This window comes from Neofelis nebulosa, chromosome 14, assembly GCF_028018385.1.
Source record: "Neofelis nebulosa isolate mNeoNeb1 chromosome 14, mNeoNeb1.pri, whole genome shotgun sequence".
NCBI classification, from domain to species: Eukaryota; Metazoa; Chordata; class Mammalia; order Carnivora; family Felidae; genus Neofelis; species Neofelis nebulosa.
This window is the reverse complement of record NC_080795.1, coordinates 48,658,818-48,684,531: the sequence shown is the minus strand read 5'-3', so window position 1 is coordinate 48,684,531 and position 25,714 is coordinate 48,658,818. Positions and strand designations below refer to the sequence as shown.

Below are 25,714 nucleotides of genomic sequence, written 5' to 3'. Positions count from 1 at the left end.
TGATATATGTACGTCTCCTAGCTTGCTATTTTCTGAACAGATTTTCTTGGATAATTTTTGCCAGTACTTGATTTTCTATGTATGGATTTGACTTTTGAATTGAACGTCTATGCAAAATACAGTTCCACAGTAAACTGATGTTTGTTTACAGCAAATTTGAATTTGCTGCTGGATTTGTATAGTTTATTTTAGGTTTCTTGCAATTGAAATTTGGGTTTTGAGGTTTCGGGTTTTGTTTTTTGTTTTTTTTTTTAACATTTATTTATTTTTGAAAGAGCACTCGTGCAAGTAGGGGAGGGGCAGAGAGAGGAAGACCGAGGACCTGAAGCAGGCTCCATTGGGGCTCAAACTCCCCAATGTGACCCAGAGCTGAAATCAAGAGTCCGACACTTAACCGACTGAGCCACCCAGGTGCCCCAAAGTTTGCATGTTTCTGAGTTGTGCAGACACTTGGAATAACAATTGACATTTTCAGGGAAGCATAGGTTATCAGTTTAGTGTTCCTGTAGTCTGATTTTGTTAAAAAGATCATATCGAATAAAAATGTTTTCTCTCATTAAAATGTGTTTTCAACACATTTGTAAAGCTAAAGAGTGAGGGAATAAGTTTAATAAAATTTCTTGAAAGTTCTGTTGACTTAGAAACCGGACTAGAGGGTTTCTCCTACTGGCTTTCTCTTAGTTGTGTGAGTTTGAGCAAATTACTTATTTTTTTTTTTTTTATGTTTTTATTTATTTTTGAGACAGACAGAGCATGAGCAGGGGAGAGGCAGAGAGAGAGGGAAACACAGAATCTGAAGCAGGCTCAGGCTCCGAGCTGTCAGCACAGAGCCCAACACGGGGCTCGAACCCACGGACTGTGAGATCATGACCTGAGCTGAAGTTGGATGCTTAACCGACTGAGCCATCCAGGCACCCCTAAATTACTTATTTTTAAAATCTAGCTGTAACTAGATTTCAGCTGTAACTGGAACAGTTCCTTTAGCCCTAAACTGATACAATGATTTTTTTTTTTTTTTTGAGTGTATTAACCACCCCTTGTTAATGAATGTAGTGTGGTTTTTGGGATTAGCATCAACTACAACAGAAATGCAGAATCTTAGCCCCACCCAAACCTGACTCAATGCATTTTAACCAGGTGTCTTGTGTGCATATTAAAGAGAAGCACTATTGCTGCCATCTCAGGACCAAGTCAGTTATCTCTTAATTTTTTGTTAGTCATCTATTTCCGATATATCTGATGTTCCTCCCTCATTGGCCTGGAGATTTAACTTTTCTGGGGTGGGGACTAGTTGATGACATAGTCATGAATAGATTCTAAGATGGAAATTTAAGGACAAGCTTCATGATTTAAGGAATGTCATATTAAAACAGGCATTTAGTTGAACTCTCTAATGAAAACTTAACTTTGCAGTATATTTAATATTTATAGTGAACTTGGGAAATCCATAGTTAACACCTCCTTTGCAGGTAGATGAGTACAGGTAGAATATACTAAAGATACTTATTCTGCAGGTTCTGGCAGCCAAAGTAACTGACTTTACTTTTTATGCCCAGGTACAATGTGTATTATGTTGAAGGAAACTTTAGTACTTGGTGCTTTGCTGCAAAGCTGCAGGTCCATAATCCCTTATGTGTATAATTCTGAAATTCAAAAGTTACTTAAAAAAATTTTTTTATGACCTTCTTATAGTAACCTAAACTGATTTGGGAACAAAAACTTGACCTGAGTCTGAGCTGACTTGAGGCTCTTTTTATCTTATCCCATGTAGTGCCAATATTACTAAATTTTGTTGCAAGAATATTGTGATTACAGGGTGTTGACTTGGCCTCCTGGCCATTCTAAAATCTGAGAAATTTTAAATTCCGGAAGGATCACTGGCTCCAAAGGTTCTTGAGTAGAATTAATGAAAATGGCAAGAGAAAATTTTACATTCCAGAAAGGTCCTTAGATATCAATAGGAGTTTGTTATACTGGATATTTAAAATCCTATGGAGCAACAATACTGTTTGGAAAACGAGAAGTCATTAAAAGGGCTTAACACGCTGGCTTTTGTAGAAAATCCTTGCATTTGCATAGCATTGCAAAGCATATAGTTATGTGAACTCTATTTGAACACTGTAATACTTCAATAGTTCTGTGCAGGTGGTCTGAGCTCTAGGATTTCCCTCCAGAGTTAGGTTTCTAAATCAGGTAACCATGTGAATTTTGAGATAGTTTATTAAGTATTTAGGAACTTAGGTAGTTGCTTATATAAGAGCTTTTTCTTTGAAAACTTTTCTTTAGAATATATGTATGATGTAATATGTGAGCACTGTAAAGATATTTGACAGGTGTTTTAACACAGTATCTAAAATTAATGAAGGGCCTCTAATTGTGGAAAAGCTTTTGCATGCCTTTAAAAAAAAAGTCCTTAGGGCTTTATGCTGGAGTGGATTTTTCAGTGGGCTAGATTCTCAAGTTATTTTAGCCAGAGCTCCATTTTATAATTAATAAGCCTGATGGAAAAATCTGAAGTAGGCCTTTCCAGAAAACTAAATTCTTTTCTAACCAACTGCTTTTTATTAGCAGATCTGGTGATGAAGTCAGATTGAATTAATCATTTCCTTAAACTTTTTAGTAAGTTGTATCTAAATCTAGAAAAAGGTTACAATTGATTTGTTTAAATGGGCTCTTAAAATTTGTCTAAAATATTTTATGTGGTTGTCAGTTGACTATGTTCATGTAGGAACTTAATAAGAATCATTAGCATTTTATTTTTGTTTTTTCTGAAAAAAAATTTTTTTCACGTTTATTTTTGAGAACGTACGAGTGGGGGAGGGGGAGAGAGAGAGGGGACCCAGAACTTGAAACTGGCTCCAGGCTCCTAGCTATCGGCACAGAGCCTGATGCAGGACTCAAACTCAAGAACCACAAGATTAATGACCTGAGCTGAAGCTGGAGGCTTAACCGACTGAGCCACCCAGGCACCCTGAATCATCAGCATTTTAAATATTCATGTTCTGTCTCCTGATTGGTAATATTTACATATGCCTTAATAGTACCCATCCTACCTAAATTAGAATTATTGTAACTAAGGGAAAAATGTTCTGTATGTATGTACTAGTATTGTTTCCTCGTGTTTTGCTGTTAATTGTCAGTAGTAAAGTTAGGTTTTTGACTTTGGAAAAAAATTTGGTTTTGGTAATTTACAGATTTTGTGATGAAAGCAAATTCAGCAGAACACTCATTAATGGTTGTTAGTGTCTTTGACAAAAAAGTCAAATAAAACTATCCTTGAAATACCAGTTTTTAAGGCATATGTATCCCCTGGCATACATAAAATAGTGTTTGATGGTTCTGCACTGCTTGTGTAAATTAGTGGAAAAGTATTCTGTACAAGAACAATGTGGAAATATGCTAATGGATTAAACAGCATTTGGGGAACATGGATTTTTTTCCTTTGAGCAAATTTAGAATCTTCTCTGGGAGGGCCAAAAAGATTGGAAAGCAATGTAGACCAATTTTTAAAGGGCATAAAATGGTTCTTGCATTTATCACAAAAGACAGTTGAGCCAAGAGAATCAACAGTGGCTACCAGTCTGTGTGTTCCATTGTACTCTTTTCACCTGGTGTTATTTCAGAGTTTTTGAGACTCTTAATCTAGCCCCCTGAAATTTTGATACTCTTAATTTCAAATAGGAGTAAATAAGTTATTTGTACCTTGCATGCTATAAAATCTAGGTAAATAGTAGGCTGTTTTAGGCTGACTGTCGTTCAGATAAGCCTAAAGAGGCTGTTGCAAGTGAAGTGCTCTCACATTGGTAAGGCGTAGGAAGATGGTATTTTTTGTCCTTCCCTTTCATTCCAGGGTCATCCATGTACACTTAAATGATTTATCACAAGCTAACTGAAGCAAAGATTTAGCCATCCTTTAATTTAATGAATAATGTGAAGAACATTATGAAAGGAATAGAAAATATTTGTACTGAGTTACAAGGATTACACTGATGACGTTCAGCCTGCCTCAGCCATATTCAGCCACTATGAGATCAGAGCTTAAATGCCTAGAACTGACTGACTTGGAGAAGGACCCAAGATAACAAATTCTTATTGAATGCTCCTCTCCAAACTGTTTTTTTTTTTTTTTTTTGCCTTTTCTTCATTATCTTACGTAAGCATGCATTTTAAATCTCTCTTCAGAATTTGCTGTGGAGTTTATTTTGTTACTTTTTGTGCCCTTACAGTCTAGCTTTGTAAGCTTGTGAATTGATCTTTGTTACCTTGATCAAAGTTATTTGGGGGTGGTGAGCTTTAAAAGTTAACTAACTTTAAGATTCCATTCTCAGTTGCAGGTGCCACATTGTGAGTGCTGGGGAGTTATATGTGGCTAATGGCTATTATTTTGGGCAATGATAAAGAAAATTGCATTTAGCACAGAAAGTTCTATTGGACAGCATTGTTCTAGGGTATTGTTATTTTTGGTTTTTGGTTTTGTTCCCCGCCCCACCCCCACCCCCACCCCCATAGGAACTATTGAATTTTATTCAGCAGTCTGTATGTAGCATGGGAAAACTGACATTCCTGAATTTAAGGTCCTGCAGTTTATCCCCTATACTAGATTATTTATTTATATATATTAACCAACATTATAGGTGCATATTTTAAGTTTTCTTTTCTCATTGATGTGAACTGTTATGGATTATAAGTCAGACTAATTTTAAACCTCTTTTTAAACTACTTGTATTTAGTATATCCATTCTTTTAAATTTACATCCAAGTTAGCATATAGTGCTGTAATGATTTCAGGAGTAGTTCCGGTGATTCATCCCCTGTGTATAACACCCAGTGCACATCCCAAGTGTCCTCCCTTATGCCCCTTACCCATTTAAGCCCATCCCCCCACCCATAACCCCTCCAGCAACCCTCAGTTCTCTGTATTTAAGAGTCTCTTTATGTTTTGTCCCCCTCCTTGTTTTTATATTACTTTGCTTCTTTCCTTTATGTTTGTCTGTTTTATATCTTAAATTCCTCATATGAGTAAAGTCATATGATATTTGTCTTCCTCTGACTAATTTCGCTTAGCATAATATCCTCTAGTTCCATCCACGTTGCAAATGGGGTATTATTAACGTGAGTAGTATTAGCTGTAATAATCTTAAACATCCATTAATAAGCATAAAAATTACGCATTCTCATCTTTCTCCTTTCATTTAATAAAAAATTTCCTTTAACTGTAGGGGCTTTTCAGTTTTATATTTTGAATTCTTTTTCATGCTGTTAGGATGTAATTCCCTACTATGATTTTATGTGCTTATGTAGACAAATTAATATTAAGTTTATGTTGAATATGTGATTTTTCATCTGTTTCTTGGCTTTTTACTGCAAGGACCCTCTGATATCCTAAAGAGCTCCTAAATAAGTATAGTTCTAGGTTCTAGATGAACTTCAGTTCACCTATGTTCAACATGACCAAACATGTTAGTTTAGGCATGACCAAAAGTAGGATGAAATGCTTTAGTACGTTCAACATGGATGATCTAACAAAAACCATCCCCAAATAATCCTCAGTGAGGTATTTGCTATCCTAAATTCAGGAAGAGTTCCCACAAGAAAAAGCAAAAAACAATGGGAAAATGAAGAAAAGACTTGAAGACCTTTTTTCACCAAAAACTTAGCAGTTTCACTTGTAGTATGTAGCCCTAGACCAGTGCTACTTAAACTGCCAGCCAGCGAGCTAGACTCTTGCACTACAGTACAGTTTGCATAGCGCTGCCCTTAGGTACATAAGTAATAGAAGTTAGGTCATAAATAACATAAAGAATACAGCAAAAAATGGGAAGTAACCCATAGATCAGTTTGGATAAATAAGTGGCATACCTACACAGAATACTACCCAGAAAGGAAAATAAATGCACTTTGGTTATGTCTATCTGCATGGGTGAATTGAGACTAAAGTTGAGCAAAAGAAATCAGTCATGGTAGAAGAATAACAGGGATGCTATTTATAGTTCAAAACCAGCAAAGCCAGTGGTTTAGGGGCACATAGAACAATAAATATTAAATAACAAGGGAATGATGATCGGAAAAGCATGAACATGCTTATTCTATGGGAGATGCAACCACTGCCACCTGGGAAAGCTGTATAGGGCTTCTAGGGTATTCTCTCTCTTAACCTTGTATTTGTTGCAATAATTGTATTACACATGTGTTTTATATATAATGATAATTAAGGTTTCTTGGAAAGATGACTGAGATCTGCTCTAAGGTAATCAAAATAGTAATTAAGTGCATTTATTTAAAGAGTTATTCTGTACCTGTACTGCACCTGAAAAGCTTAGAAAGCATGAGGTTACTATGGTTGTAAATTTCCTGTTCATGTGGATTACAGTAGTTATCTTTAATGTCACTACATCTTAATTACCAAAAGGCCTTTAAGTATTTACTTGAGTGAGGGTACATACACTTCTTCCAGAAAAAAATTAATCTTTACATCAGATAGTCAAGACAGATTTTTTAAAAGACTAATCTTGTCAATTCCACATGTAAAAGTATATGGTATGAAAATCCTGTATTTTGTTTTCTCATTAAGACATATTTTAGAATTGTGAGACCTTTCACACGGCAGCCTTTACCTAGGCATTTCAAACTTAGCCCATTGAGCTCATTTCCTTTAGGGTTTTTCTCCCCACCCTTAAATATCTCCTGTTCATTTTTGCTCTTGTCTTTTAAAATAATTCTTCAGCAGTCACCTTTAATATTCTTTTTCTAGGGTTATTTAGGGTTTTCTTTTTTCTTTTTTTTTCCCCACCTTATCACCTGAAAAATAAGTTTAAGGGTGCCTGTTGTCATTACTGGCTTTCCACTTACTGTTGATAAAAGCATACTCTGTCCTGATTATCCTAACTACTCTGTGTAGGTTATTGTTATTCTCCATCACTTATTTTTGGTCCAGTATGGCAAAAAATCCATATTGCCTTTGCACAGTTTATTGAAACTTCCTACCATTTCCAGTATGTAGCTTCCTGGCACTGTTTTTGGTGGTTTGAACCTACTCCAGGCCTCCCATCTATAGTGCCAGAGTCATCCTTTAGAATCCTCTTCTAATACTCTCCTGCCCAGTTATTTCTAAAGGTATTCTGTGTGGTAAGTAACATTTCTATCAGCGGTAGGATACAGAGGTGACCTTGACAGCATTGTGTCTTTTTAAGCTGTTAGCTGAGTTTTAAGTCATCAATTGACTATGTTTAAAAAAAAAAAAGAAAAAAGAAAAAAAAGTGCTCTTTGGCTTCTTTACAGTAGTAGTTTCAAAATGTCTCAAGTTCTCATTTTTTTAATGAGTAAAAAGTCCTTTTAGAAAAGTGGTTGATATATTAAGGTTGGGTTTCCTGCTTACATGTCTCTGAAACCGTACTCTCAACCTTTCAGCTCTCCCTGTTCTACTTCCAGGGAGGTCTTCACTTCAGAAACCCAAGACTCATATTCATCCAGCTTGGTGTCAAGTGGGCTGTTGCTGCCAGAATTATCTTGTGATTATTTGAGAGATGTATCAGTTTCTTCTGAAGTACAATCAACTATAGAAGCCTTTGTAGCAGGTGTGTAACAAGGCAAGTGCCCAGCTGCTGCAGCCACTTCTCTTGGCGCTACCCTCTCAATGGACATGAGGACTCAGCGGCCTCATGGAAGGCTCCAGGGAGCTGTGTGCAGTTCTTTGGAGCCTTTTGTTTCTTTGGCAGCTCTTCATTAAAAGATGTATTACCAGAAAACACCAAGGTGTAAATAAGGAATGTTAAACATTTTTTTTCTTCCCAGCTATGCTATCCAAGAGGAAATTCCTTACAAAAGTAGTATTGTGATTACAGCCATTGTGCTAGTGTAATAAACAGCTTGCTTTCACCATATATTGATAAGGTGTTTGGTTGTGAACATGGCTTAAAGGCTTGAAGTAGAGAATACTTCCTAGTATCTGTTGATGAAAATAAACTTGAGAGCTTTTATGGAAAATGAATTTGCTCCAGTTGAAGAGAATCTAAGATTTATATAGGGTAGATTTTTTGAAGTGTAATGTAAATACTTCAATGTCTAGCAGCACAGACCATAGTATATAGCGGGTCATAATGTGTTGGAGCCAGTAAGTCAGTCCCGTTTTTGATTTATAAGCCATAAAAAATGGTGCAATGTCTGTTGGAAATTATACCTAGGATTGGAGCATCGGGGGGAAGTTTGGCATTACCTGGGTTTGAGTCCATTCTTAATGGAGAGGTGTCTGGAAATTCCCTGTGGTGTTTAAAATTAAGGTGGATTAACTTGGTGATCTGGCATACAATACAAACTCTGCTCACCCACAACACATACACACTTATTTTCATTCTGGGTCCATAGAACATACTGTATGTGTTGTAGATTTTTGGTTTAATGTATTGTTACCAAGTAACTTCAAATGCTTTTTGGGAAACTAGCAAAGTATTTTTTTAGTGCTCTAAGGCAGAAATGTAGAACATAAACCTTTTTGAGGTAGTGGAGCTTTAAATATTTTTTTGCTAACATGTTAAGAAAATTAGTCAAAGGCTTCTGGAGGTAGGATTATGAACTACTTTTAGGACTCTTTCAGTGAGAGGGGCATAATTATTAGAGGTAGGAAAGAAGATCAGCCTACCCATAATCCCCTACTTCAGCCTTTTCAGTTGTTGGAAATACTGGGTTTCCAGGTGACATTTCATGTGAACAAAGGGTTTGTCGGCTTAAGATGTGTTAGAAAACCTCTCTCCTGAAGGCCTTTATCTTTTGCAGATTCTATAGCAGAATTAGTTTTTCCTGCATGTTAACTTTTAGCTTTTAACGGTAACTGACATTTGAGCTTTGCATTGACATGTGGGTCACTATTGTATCAAGTTTTGGGCTCCTTTCGAGAAGGTGAAAGATGGACTGGACCATCTTTTTCAACACACTTGGAAGTTGAAGGAGTTCATTGCTGTCACAAGCCAACCCGAAGTTTAAGAACTCCCCATTCTTAAGAGTTGTGAAGTCCTTTGTCCCATCTGTTTGTGAGCACCTATTCTGAGCTAGGAAATATAGGGGTATCAAAACCTTCAGGGACCATATAAGAAGAGATAGAGCTCACTTATGCTCACTATCTTTTATGTATAGGTTTTATTAGTGTCGGCCTAACAATTTTATTGCAGTGCTCAGTGTAAATAAGGAAATCAAATATTACATGTACTACATCTGTTTTAGTGGTTTAGGTGTGTTAGTCCCTTAATTCTTTCATTAAGTACAGCCAGTATAGCAAATGAATTTTATTTTTCCTTCTGAGTCCTTTTGTGAATCAACTAGGGATTGGTGAATGAACACTAGGGTTACTTTTGAAGTGAGAGTTCGATTTCAATGATAATAATACAGCCATTCCACAAGCATTGTATCCTTTAGAGCAGTCCAGTATTTTGGTTCATGTTATTCATTACTTGTCAACTGTTTTAGTTTTAAAATTATTTCACTTCTACAAAAGTCTGATCTATAGTAGCAGAAAGAGCTCAATGGTTACCTGAAGCGGATTTGGGGATTTACCAAGGGACACGAGGGAACTTACCTTTATGGTTAGTGGTTACACAGATAATATATGTTTGTCAAAATGGGTGCAGGTCGTTTCATGTAAACTGTTGATATGATGGATAAAAAAGGAAAAATAATTTCAAATTTGGGGTTTGCCTGAGAATTAGACCAAAGATACAGAAGAACAGCAAGGTTAAAATCTAGAGACTAGTCATAGAGGCTAAAAGGCTATGAATAAGCGTAATAGGATGTTTTTATGCTGTATGTAAGTTGGAGTTCCAAAAAAGCAATCCTGTATTTTCTAGGGGTGCTGGAGAGACTTTTTTCCTTTTAAACATAATTTGATTGTCAGCATCTCTGGAGCTAATTGTTTTGTGCCTCAGTGTCTTAACCTCTAAAATGTGGGCAGTACCATTATTACGGTTTTTTTTTTTTTAAGGGTTAGAGATCTAATTATATAGATAAAGTACTTACAACAGTGCTTGGCGCACTGCCATAACATCTTTGCTGTTAAGAATGTAGGCATTCAGCAGGTAAGATGGATGTTTTTGTAAGTACTGAGGATCCTACTACTAGAGGAAAGTCACCCTTTCTGTAAGGACTGCAGCTATAGGAAATTGAGGTACATATCATTGTGACTGTAAACGACTTTTGCATGTGGCAGCAGTTGCCTGTAGAGGTCCATAATTCCTAACTTAAAGTTCCCAGGTGAATAGTACATACAGACTTAGGAGTTTCATGAACTGAAAAATTAGACTGAAGATCTTTTTTTCATTATTAATAGAATTAAGTGAAAGCTGTTGGACCAAAAAGATTTTTGATGCTAAACTGAACTGAAGGTTTCTGCTGTACTCTTTCTTATACTTTCCTTTGATCTGTTTTAAAAAGTAGCTTTTATGGTTTCTATTTCCCTTAGTGCATAGATGAATAGCCCCCTAAATTGTTACTGTAACTGGAGTTAGGTTGTTTAAAATAAATATGTATCCTCAGGCCTAAAATGTCTGCTTCCTGGGCATAGGTTTACATCATTGCTGGTATAACAACCATTAGAGAGTGTCCAGGCTACAATGTGACTTTACTGCATAAGTATTAAGTCTAATGTAGATATGCCTAAGTTAATTACTTCGTTAAAATAAAAATATTCTCAACTTTTCTGTTTCTGTTGTTGCATGAAGGAGATTTGATGAGCTAAACTGAATGTAGTTGACTTCTTGGAGATGAAGATGTTTTAAAAGTTTAAAAAACTTATTTCATGGAATCTAATGTTATGGTCTACTGATGAGTTTGTTCTGGTGCATTCAAAAATGCACTTTGGGAACCATTGAAATGGAGTATACCTTAGGATGAGGGCCATCACAGAAAGTGAACACTGGCACATAGAATAGCATTGGGAGAATCAAGGACATGGGAAAGGCTGTGCAAGTTTTGAAATAGGTTGCCAATAGCTGGTCTGTGCCCGTTACTAATGTAACCAGAAGTCAGTACCAGACAATGAGTAGTATCCTGTCTGGAAGATTTGTTTTGCTAACGGACTTTTTGTTTATGTTAAAAGTGTTTGGGGCTTTTTTTTTGTTTTGTTTTTTTTTGGTATTCATATGCTATACTTTTCTTTCTTTCTTTCTTTCTTTTTTTTACAGCAACCTTTTGAGGAAGTAGTTAAGATAATTAACTGAAGTTCAGAGAAGTTGACCTAGGATCGAATAGCAGTTAAATGTCATAGCCACGACCAGATCTTTCTGACTTCTATTTCTCTAAGTCAGCTTAACTCATAAGAGAATTACATTGCTAACCTGATGTAGCCTGTACCATTTGAGCTTGAGTTGAGACCTAGACAGTCTGTATCAAAGCTACAGATTGTCCACTAAAGTGACTCTCTACCACTTCTATCCATTTCTGTTACTTCATTTTTCCCCTCCTGTAGAATTTAGAAGACCTCTATCTACAGTTACCTGCTAACACACTGGGAGGTGATTGGCAGTATATTGAAGCTTAGACTAGTATTTTAATTTTTTGGCTGCAGATAATATTTCTCTAGCTTTCTTTACTCAAAATGAGGATGTGCTTTCACTGAAAATTGTGTTATGGAAGAACGGTAAAACAAATAATACAGGCTGGGTCTGCAACTCCACGTCAATAAGGTGACCATACTGACTGGTAATAAATTGCACGTATATGGATTATCTTAAACTATGTCATACTGAGCTTGGTTTTTAAATGTATAAAATACACATTCACTATAAAATGGGCATTAAAAGATAGTGAATGATCAGTGTTTCTGCAAGTGTTAAGTGATACAGATTCCTCACTAATTTAGGCACTTAGCATGCTTTCATTGACATCCCCTACATTATAAGGTTAATAGTAAAATAATACAGACTTTGAAATAACTTCTATTTTGACAGTTTGTTGCATATTCTAAGGACCCAGACATAAGGCTTGGTGGCCCGTCTCTTGTTTTTCCTGGTTTATGACTTTCGGCTTTGTGGAATACGGCTGAGATGAAAGGATTTATTGACGATGCAAACTACTCCGTTGGCCTGTTGGATGAAGGAACAAACCTTGGGAATGTGATTGATAATTATGTTTATGAGCACACCCTGGTAAGTGTGCCGTTTCACATTTCTCAAATTCAGTGTTTACAGATTTTTGAATTCTAAAACATTGCTCTATTTCTAAGATGTTAATCTGATAAAAGTACTTTTTTCAGATGTTCGCTTTTCCAGGTTGTCTTTGACACTCCCACTTCCCTTGCGTAGTGATGAGGTTTTCTTCGTAGCCCAGATTAAAACAAGTGGCTTTCTGGGGCGCCTGAGTGGCTTAGTTGGTTAAGCGTCCGACTTCCGCTCAGGTCATGATCTCACACTTCATGAGTTTGAGCCCTGCGTCGGGCTCTGGGCTGATAGCTCAGATCCTGGAGCCCGCTTCAGATTCTGTGCCTCCCTCTGTCTGCCCCTCCGCTGCTTGCACTCTGTCTCTCACATTGTCTCAAAAAATAAATGAAACATTAAAAAAAATTTTTTTAAACAAGTGCCTTTCTAATTTAATTGTTCTTTCTCTGCTGTGCCCAGCTCTTGTATGGTCTATTTTCTTGATTATGTTCCTCCTAATCACTATGGCTTTTTACTCCGTTTTTCTCAACTATATGCTTGAGTAGATTTTAATTTATATTTAATATAATTTTGGTCGTGTATGTTGGCTAAGAATTTGGTAACTTACACTGAAATGTTTCTGGCGCCAGATGTCAGCTTCTATTGACTCATATTCATTGCTACTTAAGATTATTTTTGTTTTGTACTTACTAATAGAACTATCTTTGTTTATTACCTTGCTAATAAAATTTGTTGGAGCTAATTTCCCATTTCCCCAAATTTACTGAAAGATTTTCACGTTATTGGTGTTCAGTAATAGGATACCAAAGTACTTTTGTTGACCTTTACAGGTGTGCTCCAGTCTCCCCACACCTCAGCAAATCTCCTTCCCCTGGCATCAAAATTTTGGGGAAAAAAGTGACACTTGTCATACTGTTCAGTCAATTGTATAGCCATACCATTCTGCAGTTCCTTCTCTTAGGTCACTAGGAACCTCCTCGTGGAAGTATGCTGACCTTTCTCTTAGTCCTCTAACTTTTGCAACATTCTTTGTGGGTCAGATAATGATCTTCGAAATATTCCTTTCATTCATTCTTGTCCCACAATGTTGAATTATCCCACATTTAGTGAGGGTTAGTCTACAGCCCTATTCTTTCCTAGCAGTGTCATCTAATTGTATGGTTCAAGGGCGGTTACAACTGAAAATCTTGTTGTTGTTTTTTAATCCCAGTTTGCTGGTAGCCATAATAATTGCCTTATTTGTTTTTTCCATATTAAAGTAAAAATAAATTTTCTGTCTCTAGAATGTTAGGGATGGTATATCTTGAAAGAATGGAGTAATTTGAGTACAGCTGTCCCATATCTGCTATGCAAAAACCTTAATTTCCAATCATGTCTATATCCTGATCAGTATTTTCCAATAATGTACATTTTCAAATGTGTATTAAGGAATAGAAAACAGTAATATTGTCTTGGCTTTTCAAACAATAGTTGTGTATTCTAAATAAGATTATTTGGTCTGCCATGTAACATTGAATAATTTATGCTCTCTCTGCCTGACATGTTACAGTCATTTCTCTTACCCTAGAGTAGCCATGTTAAAATTATTACAGATTTCCCCAGATCCCTAATTAAAATCTGTTTTCTTTTTTTTTTTTTTTTTAATTTTTTTTTTTTTCTTTTTTAACGTTTTATTTATTTTTGAGACAGAGAGAGACAGAGCATGAACGGGGGAGGGGCAGAGAGAGAGGGAGACACAGAATCGGAAGCAGGCTCCAGACTCTGAGCCATCAGCCCAGAGCCCGACGCGGGGCTCGAACTCACGGACCGCGAGATCGTGACCTGAGCCGAAGTCGGACGCTTAACCGACTGAGCCACCCAGGCGCCCCTAAAATCTGTTTTCTTAGTTTTGAAGGAAGAATATCCTTATTCCCGTTCAGCTGGTATTTAGTGTACTTCTGTATTTTTTTTTTAATATAATTTTGCCATCTCTGTATACAGACTACCAGCTTTGTCACCTTAAAGATCGGTTCCTAGTGTCCTTGCTTTCTTGTTTTACCATCCTGTCTTTACGTGCAATTTATAATGGAGATACATAGCTTATTTTGGTTAGCATTCCTGATTCTACTCACCGTATTAGGAAATCAGGTCCTGAACTACCAGAGTAGTTTTAAACAGTGTAGGAAAAAAGCATGGAACGAAACAGGTGGTTTTCTTCTCCTTTACTCCCCCAAACTGAGGCAGTTGTAAAGTAGAAAGTCACTACAATTGATAGAGTTTTTTAGAAAAAGCAAAGAAGAGAATATGTTATATGGCAGCATAGCACAGCAAAAAGTCAAGTTTTAAAAAGAAAAAGGTATTTGGATTCTCCTGTATTTGCTCTATTTAGCTTTAATTACTCTTAAGCCTTAAATATAGTAGTGTGTGTAAATGTGTATTTTCGCTCCTTTATGGAGGAAAAGGGAGTTCTTTACTACTTTTGGTACTCTGTTTTCAATGGTTCCTTTATTATTTCTCTTTTTTGTGTGTGATCATAACAGACAGGGAAAAATGCATTTTTTGTGGGAGATCTTGGAAAGATTGTGAAGAAACACAGTCAGTGGCAGAATGTAGTGGCTCAGATAAAGCCATTCTACACAGTGAAGTGCAACTCCACTCCAGCTGTACTTGAGATTTTGGCAGCTCTTGGAACTGGATTTGCTTGTTCCAGTAAAGTGAGTATTTTTCATTATTTTGTCACTGAACTGCAACATTTTAGAACTCACTTTAACTTTTGGTTACAGCAGTTAGAAAAATTGCAAGGAAGTTTCTCTTTTGGATGTTTTTAAACTCTTGTGTAAATTCGCAGCCTGATGGAAATTTACAAACTTTTCAAGTGTACCAATGAAAGGAAAGTTTCAGTGAGATGAGATTTTGAAAAGCTTTATCTTTTGTCAACAACTTTTTATTTGTTCTTCATTCTTAGGCTAGAGCTAGACCATTACTTCTGATGACAGCAAAATAATTCTAAACCAGGAGATTTCTCTGGTGGTAATTATAGCTTTTAAAAGGATTTTAACACAGAGTAGTGTTACCAGAATAAGAACTGTGACTTTATGCAATCCCAATTTAACTTAATACGATTTAAATTTAGCCAAAAAATAAAAGTTATAAAGTGGTAATTGAATGAAAAGGGGTAATAGAAATTTTGCTTTTTAGATGACACTATTTAAAATATATTTTTATAGACTGAAATGGCTTTAGTGCAAGAATTGGGTGTATCTCCAGAAAACATCATTTACATAAGTCCTTGCAAACAAGTGTCTCAAATAAAGTATGCAGCAAAAATTGGAGTGAACATCATGACATGTGACAATGAAGTTGAATTGAAGAAAATTGCACGTAATCACCCAAATGCCAAGTAAGTGTAAAACTAAGTACATGGGAATATTTATCTTACTCTTTAGGGTTTGGGTTTGTCTTTGGCCTGGGAAAAGGCAATGCTTAGTAGAGTAGTGATTTGTATTATAATTATTTTTTTTTAACTTATTTAATAAGTTTCTATGTCAAAAATGCTGATAGCATCTTATTGGCTACCTATTTCTGATCTTTCTTGTAGAGTTGGGAGGAGATAAGGGCAGTTTGGAATATGAATTTATAATCTTGAACTCGAGGAAGAAAATGGGGTTCTTGGGATAATAAAATCAGGGCCACAGCCTATTTTCATAATCATATCAACCCTACTAGTTGTCATGCTGGGAACAGGATATGTGTTGGTCAGCTTTTTTTCCTGGTTAGCTGAGGGTTTAATCTGCCTTCAGCTGTAGTTCTTAAATGGTTGTCCTTAGTGACAGTGTCTTAGGAGCCTACTCTGTAGGTTCAAGGGGTTTCTTTTCTAAGGCCCACTCTTCTCTTTGCATAGGAAGTTTACTTTTTTTTTTTTTTTTTTTTTGTACTTGTTCCTGCATGCATCTCAAGATTTTTTAAAATAAAATGTGTACTTTTTAAAAGCAAAAAGCAGATTTAATCTTGTCATGAACTGGTACGTCAAGAAGACCTTAGGATATACTAAAAGTATAGTGTATTAATACAAAATTGCTTGTTTTTAATGCATTGTGTTCCTGAAAATGTGTATCATATCCATATTTTCGTTGTATATTTATAATTTTCTTATTGACTTTAATGGTACTCTTAGGTGTCCTGACAGGATTGATTACTCTAAAAAACTTTGAATAAAGGCCTTTTGGGGAAAATTCTAGTGAACCACTTGTCTCTCTCAAAAAATCTTTCTGTTCTGTGATCTTTTAAAGACAGCAGTGATTAGGGATGTTTACCTTGTTAATTGTAAAGTGGATGTTATATTCTTGATAGAGCTGATTATACCTATAGGAAGAATAATTTTGCTTTTATCAGACTTGGCCCCTCTGATCATCAGTCACTCATCAGGACTTCTTTGGGAAAACAGTTTTACAAACAGCATTTGTATATTTTGGGTTTTAGTAGTTTGTAATTACTGTGTGTCTCCTGAGACAGTCTTGATCATTTTGTCTTGGTTGTCATGATTTGGAAGGAAATACCAAATGGAGTTGAATCAGTATTTAAAAGGCTACTGTTTTAGATGCTTAAATAACTCCCAAGTTCGCCAATTTTTTGGTAAGATGTATGAGATTAATAGGAGTTCTCAGAATAAGTGGTGGAAATTTAGGTAGCTAGAACAATTTAGGAAATTTGAAACATTTAAAGCCCTGATATTTTCATCTGAAAGACAATGATGGCATTGCTGTTCAATTTAGTCTTTCTAGGTGGTTTTATGGACTGATGGACTTCATTTGAAAGTAATGTCGTCTTTCATTACAGAGCCCAACTGACTCTTGCTGCTACAACAGAGTCTTAACTTCCTGCATTTTCCAAATTCCCGTCCTTGTGAGCTTCATGCTTTAGGCCCTAATGGCTAGTTTTTTCTCTGTACAGGATTGTTTTTCATTAGGTTCACTGATTCAACCGTCGCTGGATTTGGGAGCACTGGCAACATAATCAACATACTTCTACAATCTTCAGGCTTCACATGTGCTGATGATGATGTAAACCAACTCTGCCCCAATCATCTTCCCCTTCTCTTAGGGTCTTACTACATATTGCAACAGAAGATAATATTGGAGGCGAAGAGGGTAACATGAAGTTTGGCACTACCCTGAAGAACTGTAGGCATCTCTTGGAATGTGCTAAGGAACTTGATGTCCAAATTATTGGGGTTAAGTGAGTATTTGTTTTAAATTTCATTTTATGGTGATAAATCTTTGTCTTTCTGATTTATTTTAAGACTTTTTGCACGAACTCTAATAGATTCAGCTTTCAGTTTAATGTATTTTTTTCCCTTAGTCTAGGAAAAACAACTAAATATGCTTTATCCTTCATGTAATTTTGTGCCTATACCTTCCCCTTCCCTAAGAGATAAAATAGTAAATAAAAATTCAGTTAGTAATTTAAATTGAAGGGAGAGGATGTACTAGAATTCTAATGAATACCAAGATGGCATTCATTTGAGTTGTGTGCTTTTATTTTTTTTCCCATCTTTAAATTTTTTTCCTTTTCATCTTAATCTCTTGGCCACTCCAATAAATCAGACATTGTTCCACTTTTCTTGATTTTTATGTGTGTAAAAACTGAGGCCCAAAGAGATGTCATGATTTGATCATAATGTCAGAACTATGGTCTGGGTCAAATTTGGAGCACAGAGCTCCACATTTTTTGAGTTGCCAGTCCATTGCTAGTCTCACTCCAATGCAAAGTCTTGCTTTTTAAGTTGTTCATAAAGATGGATAAAAAGTCACCACTGTTTTTATAATTCTGCCTTAGGTAACGATATTGACCGATTTGAGGGTTTTCGTATTTCTGTTTTTTAAGGTAACATTCAGTAAAATTGACTTTTTGGATTTGACTTTTTATGAATTCTAACAGATTTGTGTAACCACTGCCATAGTCTTAAGTATTCTGTTACGAGTCTCTAAGTTTCTCTTAATAAGTAACATTAACAAGTGTTAGTACTACTCAGCTGAATTAATGTACATTTGTATTTAAATTTTTTTTAATGTTTATTTCTGAGACAGAGACAGAGCATGAGTGGGGGAGGGGCAGAAAGAGAGAAGGAGACACAGAATCCGAAGCAGGCTCCAGGCTCAGCTCTGAGCTGTCAGCACAGAGCCCGACGCGGGGCTCAAACCCGCAAACCGCAAGATCGTGACCTGAAGTCGGTCACTCAACCGACTGAGCCACCCCAATACCTTTGTATTTTACAATAGACACGTTTTTATATTTTGTCAGATAAAATTGTACATTCAAATTAATTTGTGACCCAGTTTTATTGGTGGTGCTTGATGCTTCATATACATAAAAGCCTGTCCCTTTCTGATAGTTATGAAGCCTGACAGCTCATTGTTAAATTCTTTGTAAAATTACAGTGTTACCCATACGTTGCCTTTTCTTAGAAAACAAACAAAAAAAATCAACCAAACAAAAAAACACTGCTATTATAACTTGGATAATTAGAGGCGTGTACTTCCAGTTCTTTAAATATTTGGTAATGTTACGTCTGGTAAATGAGAACTGAAAAAGAATTACAGGAAGGACCTCTAAGATGTGCTGTTGCTTTAAATTTACTACTCTCTTTCTTCCAGATTTCATGTTTCAAGTACTTGCAAAGAATCTCAAGTATATGTACATGCTCTGTCTGATGCTCGATGTGTGTTTGACATGGCTGTAAGTTGTTTCCTTACGTTATTTCGATGTTTTAAGCCAGGGTGTTAATATCCAGTGTTTTTACTACCTCTGAAGTACCCTCATATTCTTAAAACATTTGCATTATTTTTTATAATCAGTTCCATACAGTCACATTTTTTAACTAGGTAAAGGGATGAAATAGTAATTTATTTGCATATGACTACAAGCCAGGACAGACCTCAGGAAGACTGTACTGTATACATATACCATTGAGTAAACCTTCTTCGGTTAATAGAGACCAAAGCCCTTTCTATACTAAAGATTATAACAGATCTTATTTACCTCCTTGGGAAGGGGTGTTTGCAATGTCCTTGTAGCCATAACCATTTGGATAAGCATTTGAAGTATTTTTTCCTATCTCTAGGGAGAATTTGGCTTCACAATGAACATGTTAGACATTGGTGGAGGCTTCACAGGATCTGAATTTCAGTTGGAAGAGGTAAACTTTGTTCAGTGGATGGACGTGCTGGAATAATCTCATTCTTTACTAAAATGGTAGATATAGACTAGAGTTTAACAATGGCAGGAAATAAACCCTGTACTATCTGTTTAAAAGTGATTCTGGAGTACCTGGCTGGCTCAGTTGGTTAAGCATCCGACTTTGGCTCAGGTCATGATCTCATGGTCTGTGAGTTGGAGCCCCATGTCAGTTTCAGAGCCTAGAGCTGCTTCGGATTCTGGGTCTCCCTCTCTCTGCCCCTCCCCTGCTCTCGCTCGCATGCTCTAACAAATATTTTTTAAAATTTTTTAATTTGATTCTAAGATAAAGAGACAATGAGAAGACCTAGCTAACTTTGAAAAGCTTAAGCTTAATAAAATTCTGTGAACTCTAACATAACTTCTTATTTACAAAAAATTTGTATACAGTTGCGTTTCTGCCCTTAGGGGTACTTGATGGCACAAATGAATTTATCATTTGGATAGTTTAAGCTGTTTTATCTATTCACCTTCTTGCTCTCCCCTCCATCCCTCATTCTATAATATTTAGAAACTGACTTGCTAGGGTTAGATTATAGAACATGACTGTGTGATGAATTATCTAATTCAATATTGAAATCATAATGTGGGGTTTAAAATTTATAGGTTAATCATGTTATCAGCCCTTTGTTGGATGTCTACTTTCCTGAAGGATCTGGCATTAAGATAATTTCAGAACCCGGAAGCTACTATGTGTCTTCTGCATTTACACTTGCAGTTAATATCATTGCAAAGAAAGTTGTTGAAAATGATAAATTTTCCTCTGGAGGTAAGTTTTTTTTTTTTCCCCCTCCCCATTTTTGAGAGAGAGTGAGCAGGGGAGGGGCGGAGGTGGGGGCCAGAAGATCCAAAGCGGGTTCTATGTTGACAGAGAGCTGGATGCAGGGCTCGAAATCACGAACAGTGAGATCATGACCTGAGCCCAAGTTGGACGTTTAACCAACTGAGCCACCCAGGTGCCCCCTTATAGTTTGGTTTCTGTTAGATCAGTTCATCTACAAATGAATTGAAATGATCAGATACTTGTCAAGTGTAAAATACTGTAGGACATGGACGTTTATATGTTGTGAAGGACCTCCTGAATCTAACTCTTGGTTCTGGTGTTTTGATAAGCATATTTTAGGTAAGCTTCCCCAGCTGAGTGATTCTCCTATCTTGTTAAGAACCGGTGTTTTATTGTAATGTCTCTTGTCATGGAACTTTTACTCATGGGGGACAATGTACTTTATGCTTTCTTTCATAACAAGGGCCAACAGTCTTCATCTCTCTTGTCAAACCAACAAAAAGGCACTAGTCAGTCTGTCTTCCTGACAAATACTACTTTAAAAAATGTAGAAAGTACTGTTCAACATTAAGAAGACTTATTCCTATAGTTTTTTTCCTTAAGTTAACAGGAATAAGTTTTTTTTCTATAAACAGTCTTTTAAAAATGTCAAACTTGAAGAGCTGCAAGGATACAAGGAACTTTACATTTTGATCACTTGGTTAAGATGGTATCACGTGAGTTTTCTTCATAATGAATTGGAAAGATCATTGTAAATAACCTTTTTCTCTTCATATTTTACTTCATTATTCAGTTTAAGAATAGTTTTCTCTTTCTACCTTCCTATTTATATTAGTTTAGACTCCTAGGTACTTATTCAATAGGTTATGTAATCTACTTTTCATTATTTACTGCCCAAAATTTGGGTCCTTTTGACATGCCCCCATCATTTCCTGAGTGCTTCTTTACTTTCTGGTACATCAAGATGTTCCAAGCTCTTCTTACCCTGCCTCAGACCTGGAGTTGGCCATTTCTCCAAAGAGCTCCAATTCATTTTAATGGAGAGTGGTATTTTAAAAACCAAGAAGAGTATTGATTGTGTTCATTACTTCTGATGTGTCCTTTTTATTCAGTGAGTACAGTCTTAAATACACGATCTGACAAATAATGAAGGCATATATTGACATCCCTATAAAAACATAAATTTCATATCGTAGAATTTCCCTCCAGTTTTGTTCCTTTGCCAGATAGCCACCATTCTGATGGTTTTTCCACCATATATTAGTTTGGGCTATCCTCAGACTTCATATAAATGGAATCCTCTAGCATATATTTTAGGACAGCTCAGTATAGCGTCTGAACAATTTTTTTTCACGTTCAGTACTAATATTCCACTGTGAATGTGCAATTTATTCATTCTCCTTGGCAGTGAATAACAATGAATAACAACTGGTTGTTTCCAGTTGTGGGCTATTAGGAGTAAAACTTAACAATCTTGTGTAAGTCTTATGGACATTTTTCATTTCACTGGGGGAAATGACTAAGAATAGAATTGCCAGGTCACAGAGTAGATGTTTCCGAAGATTTCAGTGGTATTTTATCCTCCTGGTGGTATATATGTGCAAGTTCTGATTGTTTCCCCGCTTTCATGGATGTTTTCAGTATTGTCACTTTTTAATTTTCTCCATTCAATAGGTATGTGGTGGTGATGGCTCATTGTAGTTTTAATTTGCATTTACCTGGTAACTTCTGTAGGGAACTTTTTCATGTCTATTGGTTATCTTCCTGTATGAAATGTCTTTTCAGTTTTTTAGGCTAACAGTTTTAAAGTATGTCAGTATATTTTTTTAAATTAAATATTTGGGAAATGTGAAAGCTGTAAGTCTGCTCTATAAATATTCAGTCTGTTTGCTATGCCTTGCATAGTAACTATTAGAAATTTCAATATAAATTCATCTTTGTTTTTTCTGCTTTATTTCAGTAGAAAAAACCGGAAGTGATGAACCAGCCTTCATGTATTATATGAATGATGGTGTTTATGGTTCTTTTGCAAGTAAACTGTCTGAGGACTTAAATACCATTCCAGAGGTTCACAAGGCAAGTTTTATTACAAATACCAGAGCTGCTTATTTGGCAGTTTATAAACTGAGCCTTTGTTTTTGTTTTTTTTTTTTTTTTTAAAGATGCATCCCAAGTTTTGGAGATACACTTTAGGATGGGAAATGTTGCCCTTTTTTGAGGAGTTGCCCTCCTTAGATGGAGTTAAGAAGGAGCACCAGTGCCCCTGGCTCCAGGCCTGCCTTTCATAGGTGCATTGGGTCTGACTCAGTGAAAAATGCTCTCATCCTCCCTCGGATTCATTACCTGCATGAACACGAGTAAAAATTAATGAAGAAATAAAACCTTTTCCTACAGAAATACAAGGAAGATGAGCCTCTGTTTACAAGCAGCCTTTGGGGTCCATCCTGTGATGAGCTTGATCAAATTGTGGAAAACTGTCTTCTTCCTGAGCTGAATGTGGGAGATTGGCTTATCTTTGATAACATGGGAGCAGATTCTCTCCATGAACCATCTGCTTTTAATGATTTTCAGAGGCCAGCGATTTACTACATGATGTCATTCAATGATTGGTAAGGTATTGTTTTCATTTTAAAGCTGATTGGATATTTGAGATGACATAAGATGTTTGCTAATAATTTTAATTCTGTAACAAATGCCTAACAAGCAGTAAATAGCAAAGTGCCCCTCCCTCTGTTAAGGATTATTGGAAGACTAGTTATTTTTATAGTCTTGTCCATTTGCTTTGTGGTAGTGTGGTCTTTGTGCTTAAATTTAGAATTACACTTTTTTTTTTTTTTTTTAATGTTAGGTATGAGATGCAGGATGCTGGAATTACTTCAGACACAATGATGAAGAACTTCTTCTTTGTGCCTTCTTGCATTCAGCTGAGCCAAGAAGATGGCTTTTCCTCTGAAGCTTAAACAGGCATCAGTGCTTCTTTAGATCTGAAGTTGCAGGTTAAGCTTGTCTGGTCTACATTCCAGTGTGAAACAAATTCAAACAATCTTATTCTGTTAATTCTCTTGGAAACAAAATCTATTAGTAATAGCTGTTTGGGACCAGACGAAATCAGCTTTCATCTATAATTCATTGGGGGGTAATTGGGAGATTTAGATAATGTATCCAGATTTAAACTTAACCAGTTTGTCCTACCCCTTAAGCATTTAAAATAAAATATGCAACAAAATGGATGACTTAGTGGAGATGGAAGCCCATTAATTGGGTTCCCCATTAAATCGTTTACATACAAGTACACAGTTTTTATACTAAGGATTCATGTTAAAAAGTCTTGTAAAGTTAATGTCTTTCACCCAGATATATCAAATGTCAGTGGAAGACCAGTGTGACTTCATTAGATACGTTTAGTGTATTTAGAATGTGTAAATTTGTGCTTTGAACTGTAGTTTAATAAATGTAAAATTGCATCATAGTATTTGTTGTATTTGACCTAATGTAACCCTTGTATGATTGCAATAAAATTTTGTGTAGATTTTACTGTTTTTTCAGGCTAAAACTTTGGGAAAGGGGCTAGCTAGCAAAGGTAGTTTTGAAATAGATGTGTATATGGACTGTTATGAAGGTTTTTTTATTTTTTGTTTTTCCTTTATAGCCCATTTAAGTTTAGTTTGGCTCAGTACATTTTTTCAGTTATTTAATTAGTAATTTAAGTAAAATGTTTGGTAAATCATTGTGAAGTTCAGATTCATTATGGAGAGTCGATGTGCAGTAAGCATGATGTTTTAACAATTTTAACACCAAAAATGTTAATTCTGCATAAACCGATTGTAATAATTAATAGGTGTTTCTGTATAGATAGAATGCATAGAATACCTTAGTAAATCTTTGAATTACAAATCTTTCGGCTGAAATGGAAGATTCTATTAAATACTTTGAATAAACTTGGGGGGAGGGAAATAAAATTGCAGAAGAGTCTGCAGCGCACTAAAACTTAAACAAGGGCTACATCTATATCCAGAAACCTGATGCTCTTTTGCACGGAACATTATTTAAATTCAGAGTTGTAAGGGGGTGGGGTGAAGCACACCTGTTCTCAGTTTCTCAATTGCAATGATTTCAAACTTTAGGAGTTTGCTTTGTTTTAGTTACTCTCCATTCCTTGTTATTTCCCATTCAGCTTAGTAATTTTAATTCTTTTCATACTAAAATCTTGTGACTGGGGGAAGGGAGTTAGCGTTACTAACCTGACAGTTGTTGCCAGGCGTTTACGTTGTTCACTGCTAGTATATTAGTAATCCTAGATCTCAGAATCACAATAGTAATAAAATATAAACAACAGGGGTCATTTTTTCCTAACTTACTCTATGTTCAGATGTGGAATTTCTGTCTCCCAAGAGGAAATGTGACTTCACTTTGGTGCCAATGGACAGAAAATTCTACCTGTGCTACATAGGAGAAGTTTGGAATGCACTTAATAGCTGGTTTTTACACCTTGATTTCAAGGTGGAAAGAAATTGATCATGAATCTCTAATAAATTTCGATCTAAACCAGTAGGTGCTTAATATTTTTTGATTTGATTGATGCCCATTTGAATTTCATGGGTTCTGTTAATTAAATTTAAGACCCCAGTCCACTGTCATCTAATTACCCTTGGACTTTACCAAGGCATAATATGGGGTTTTATGCAAAGTTCCAAGCTACATGCAACTTTTTTTAACCGTAATAAAGAGGAGGAATTCTTCCCAACCTTCTTTACATGTCGTGCTTTGTGGTCCAGAAATGACAGACCTTTTACAAGATGGTACAACTTTGAGTTCTTGGCTTGAGTATACAGCTTTGAGTTTTCATGGCTTGTCGACTTTGCCATATTCATAGGAGAGCTGTTCTATGTATACAGCTCAGAGTAGCAAATATCACATGTGAATGAAATGGTAACCTTAAGAAATGTCTGTATTGTATTTGAAGACTGTTTGCCATAAAATCTGAGGTTTGAACCTAATGTATTTCAATTTGGTATGCTAAAAAGTACTGAATTAATGTAACAATCTTTTTTTTAAACAATATTGTAATCTCAGTTCAGAATTTAACTGAAAATATAAAACCCAAATGATTTCTATATAGTAAATTGAACTGTAAAGGTAATTTGTGTGTGATTCTGAATACACAGATAAAATGTTTTTATTCCTCCTTATGTTTTACTTTGGCTTCTATTGTGAAAGAGTTAATTCTGCATTTCAACTCTGAATATTATGAACTTCCAATTATTCTTTCAGAATCGTAATTATAAAGTAGCAAATCCGATAACATGCTGGGCATTACACATGGAAGATTTTGGTAAAGTTCAATACATACATGAGCACGAGTATGTTTCCAGGGCCACATTTTCTAGATTGATCCATTAGTTCACCAGCCTTTTAATAATTTTAAACTGAAAACTAAATGAAATTGATTTACATGAATTAAAATAGATATTCCAAATAAATGTGGGCACTGATATTCACTGAAAATGCTGTGTTTAAAAAGCCACTGTTCAATCTTTTTGTCCCTTTTTGGGGACTTTGTGTTTTCTCACTGTTGATATTG

General features: G+C 35.8%; 1 protein-coding gene across 5 annotated transcripts in view; it reads left to right on the top strand.

The window, feature by feature from the left end:
- The window catches only part of AZIN1 (antizyme inhibitor 1), a 30,829-nt gene extending 5,507 nt beyond the window's left edge, over positions 1-25,322 (top strand). The window contains exons 3-13 of one of the 5 annotated variants that reach the window (XM_058698735.1): positions 7,429-7,574; positions 11,931-12,128; positions 14,657-14,830; positions 15,344-15,516; positions 17,217-17,351; positions 18,770-18,851; positions 19,237-19,311; positions 19,956-20,118; positions 22,094-22,209; positions 22,528-22,742; positions 22,982-25,322. In XM_058698735.1, coding sequence (XP_058554718.1) covers positions 12,027-12,128; positions 14,657-14,830; positions 15,344-15,516; positions 17,217-17,351; positions 18,770-18,851; positions 19,237-19,311; positions 19,956-20,118; positions 22,094-22,209; positions 22,528-22,742; positions 22,982-23,093 — 1,347 coding nt within the window. In that variant the 5' untranslated portion in view covers positions 7,429-7,574; positions 11,931-12,026 and the 3' untranslated portion in view covers positions 23,094-25,322. Of the gene's footprint in view, positions 1-7,407; positions 7,587-11,930; positions 12,129-14,656; positions 14,831-15,343; positions 15,517-17,216; positions 17,352-18,769; positions 18,852-19,236; positions 19,312-19,955; positions 20,119-22,093; positions 22,210-22,527; positions 22,743-22,981 lie in introns of all 5 variants that reach the window. The other 4 variants (XM_058698737.1, XM_058698736.1, XM_058698738.1 and 1 more) reach the window with 4 other exon arrangements.
- Positions 25,323-25,714: the final 392 nt, after the last annotated feature.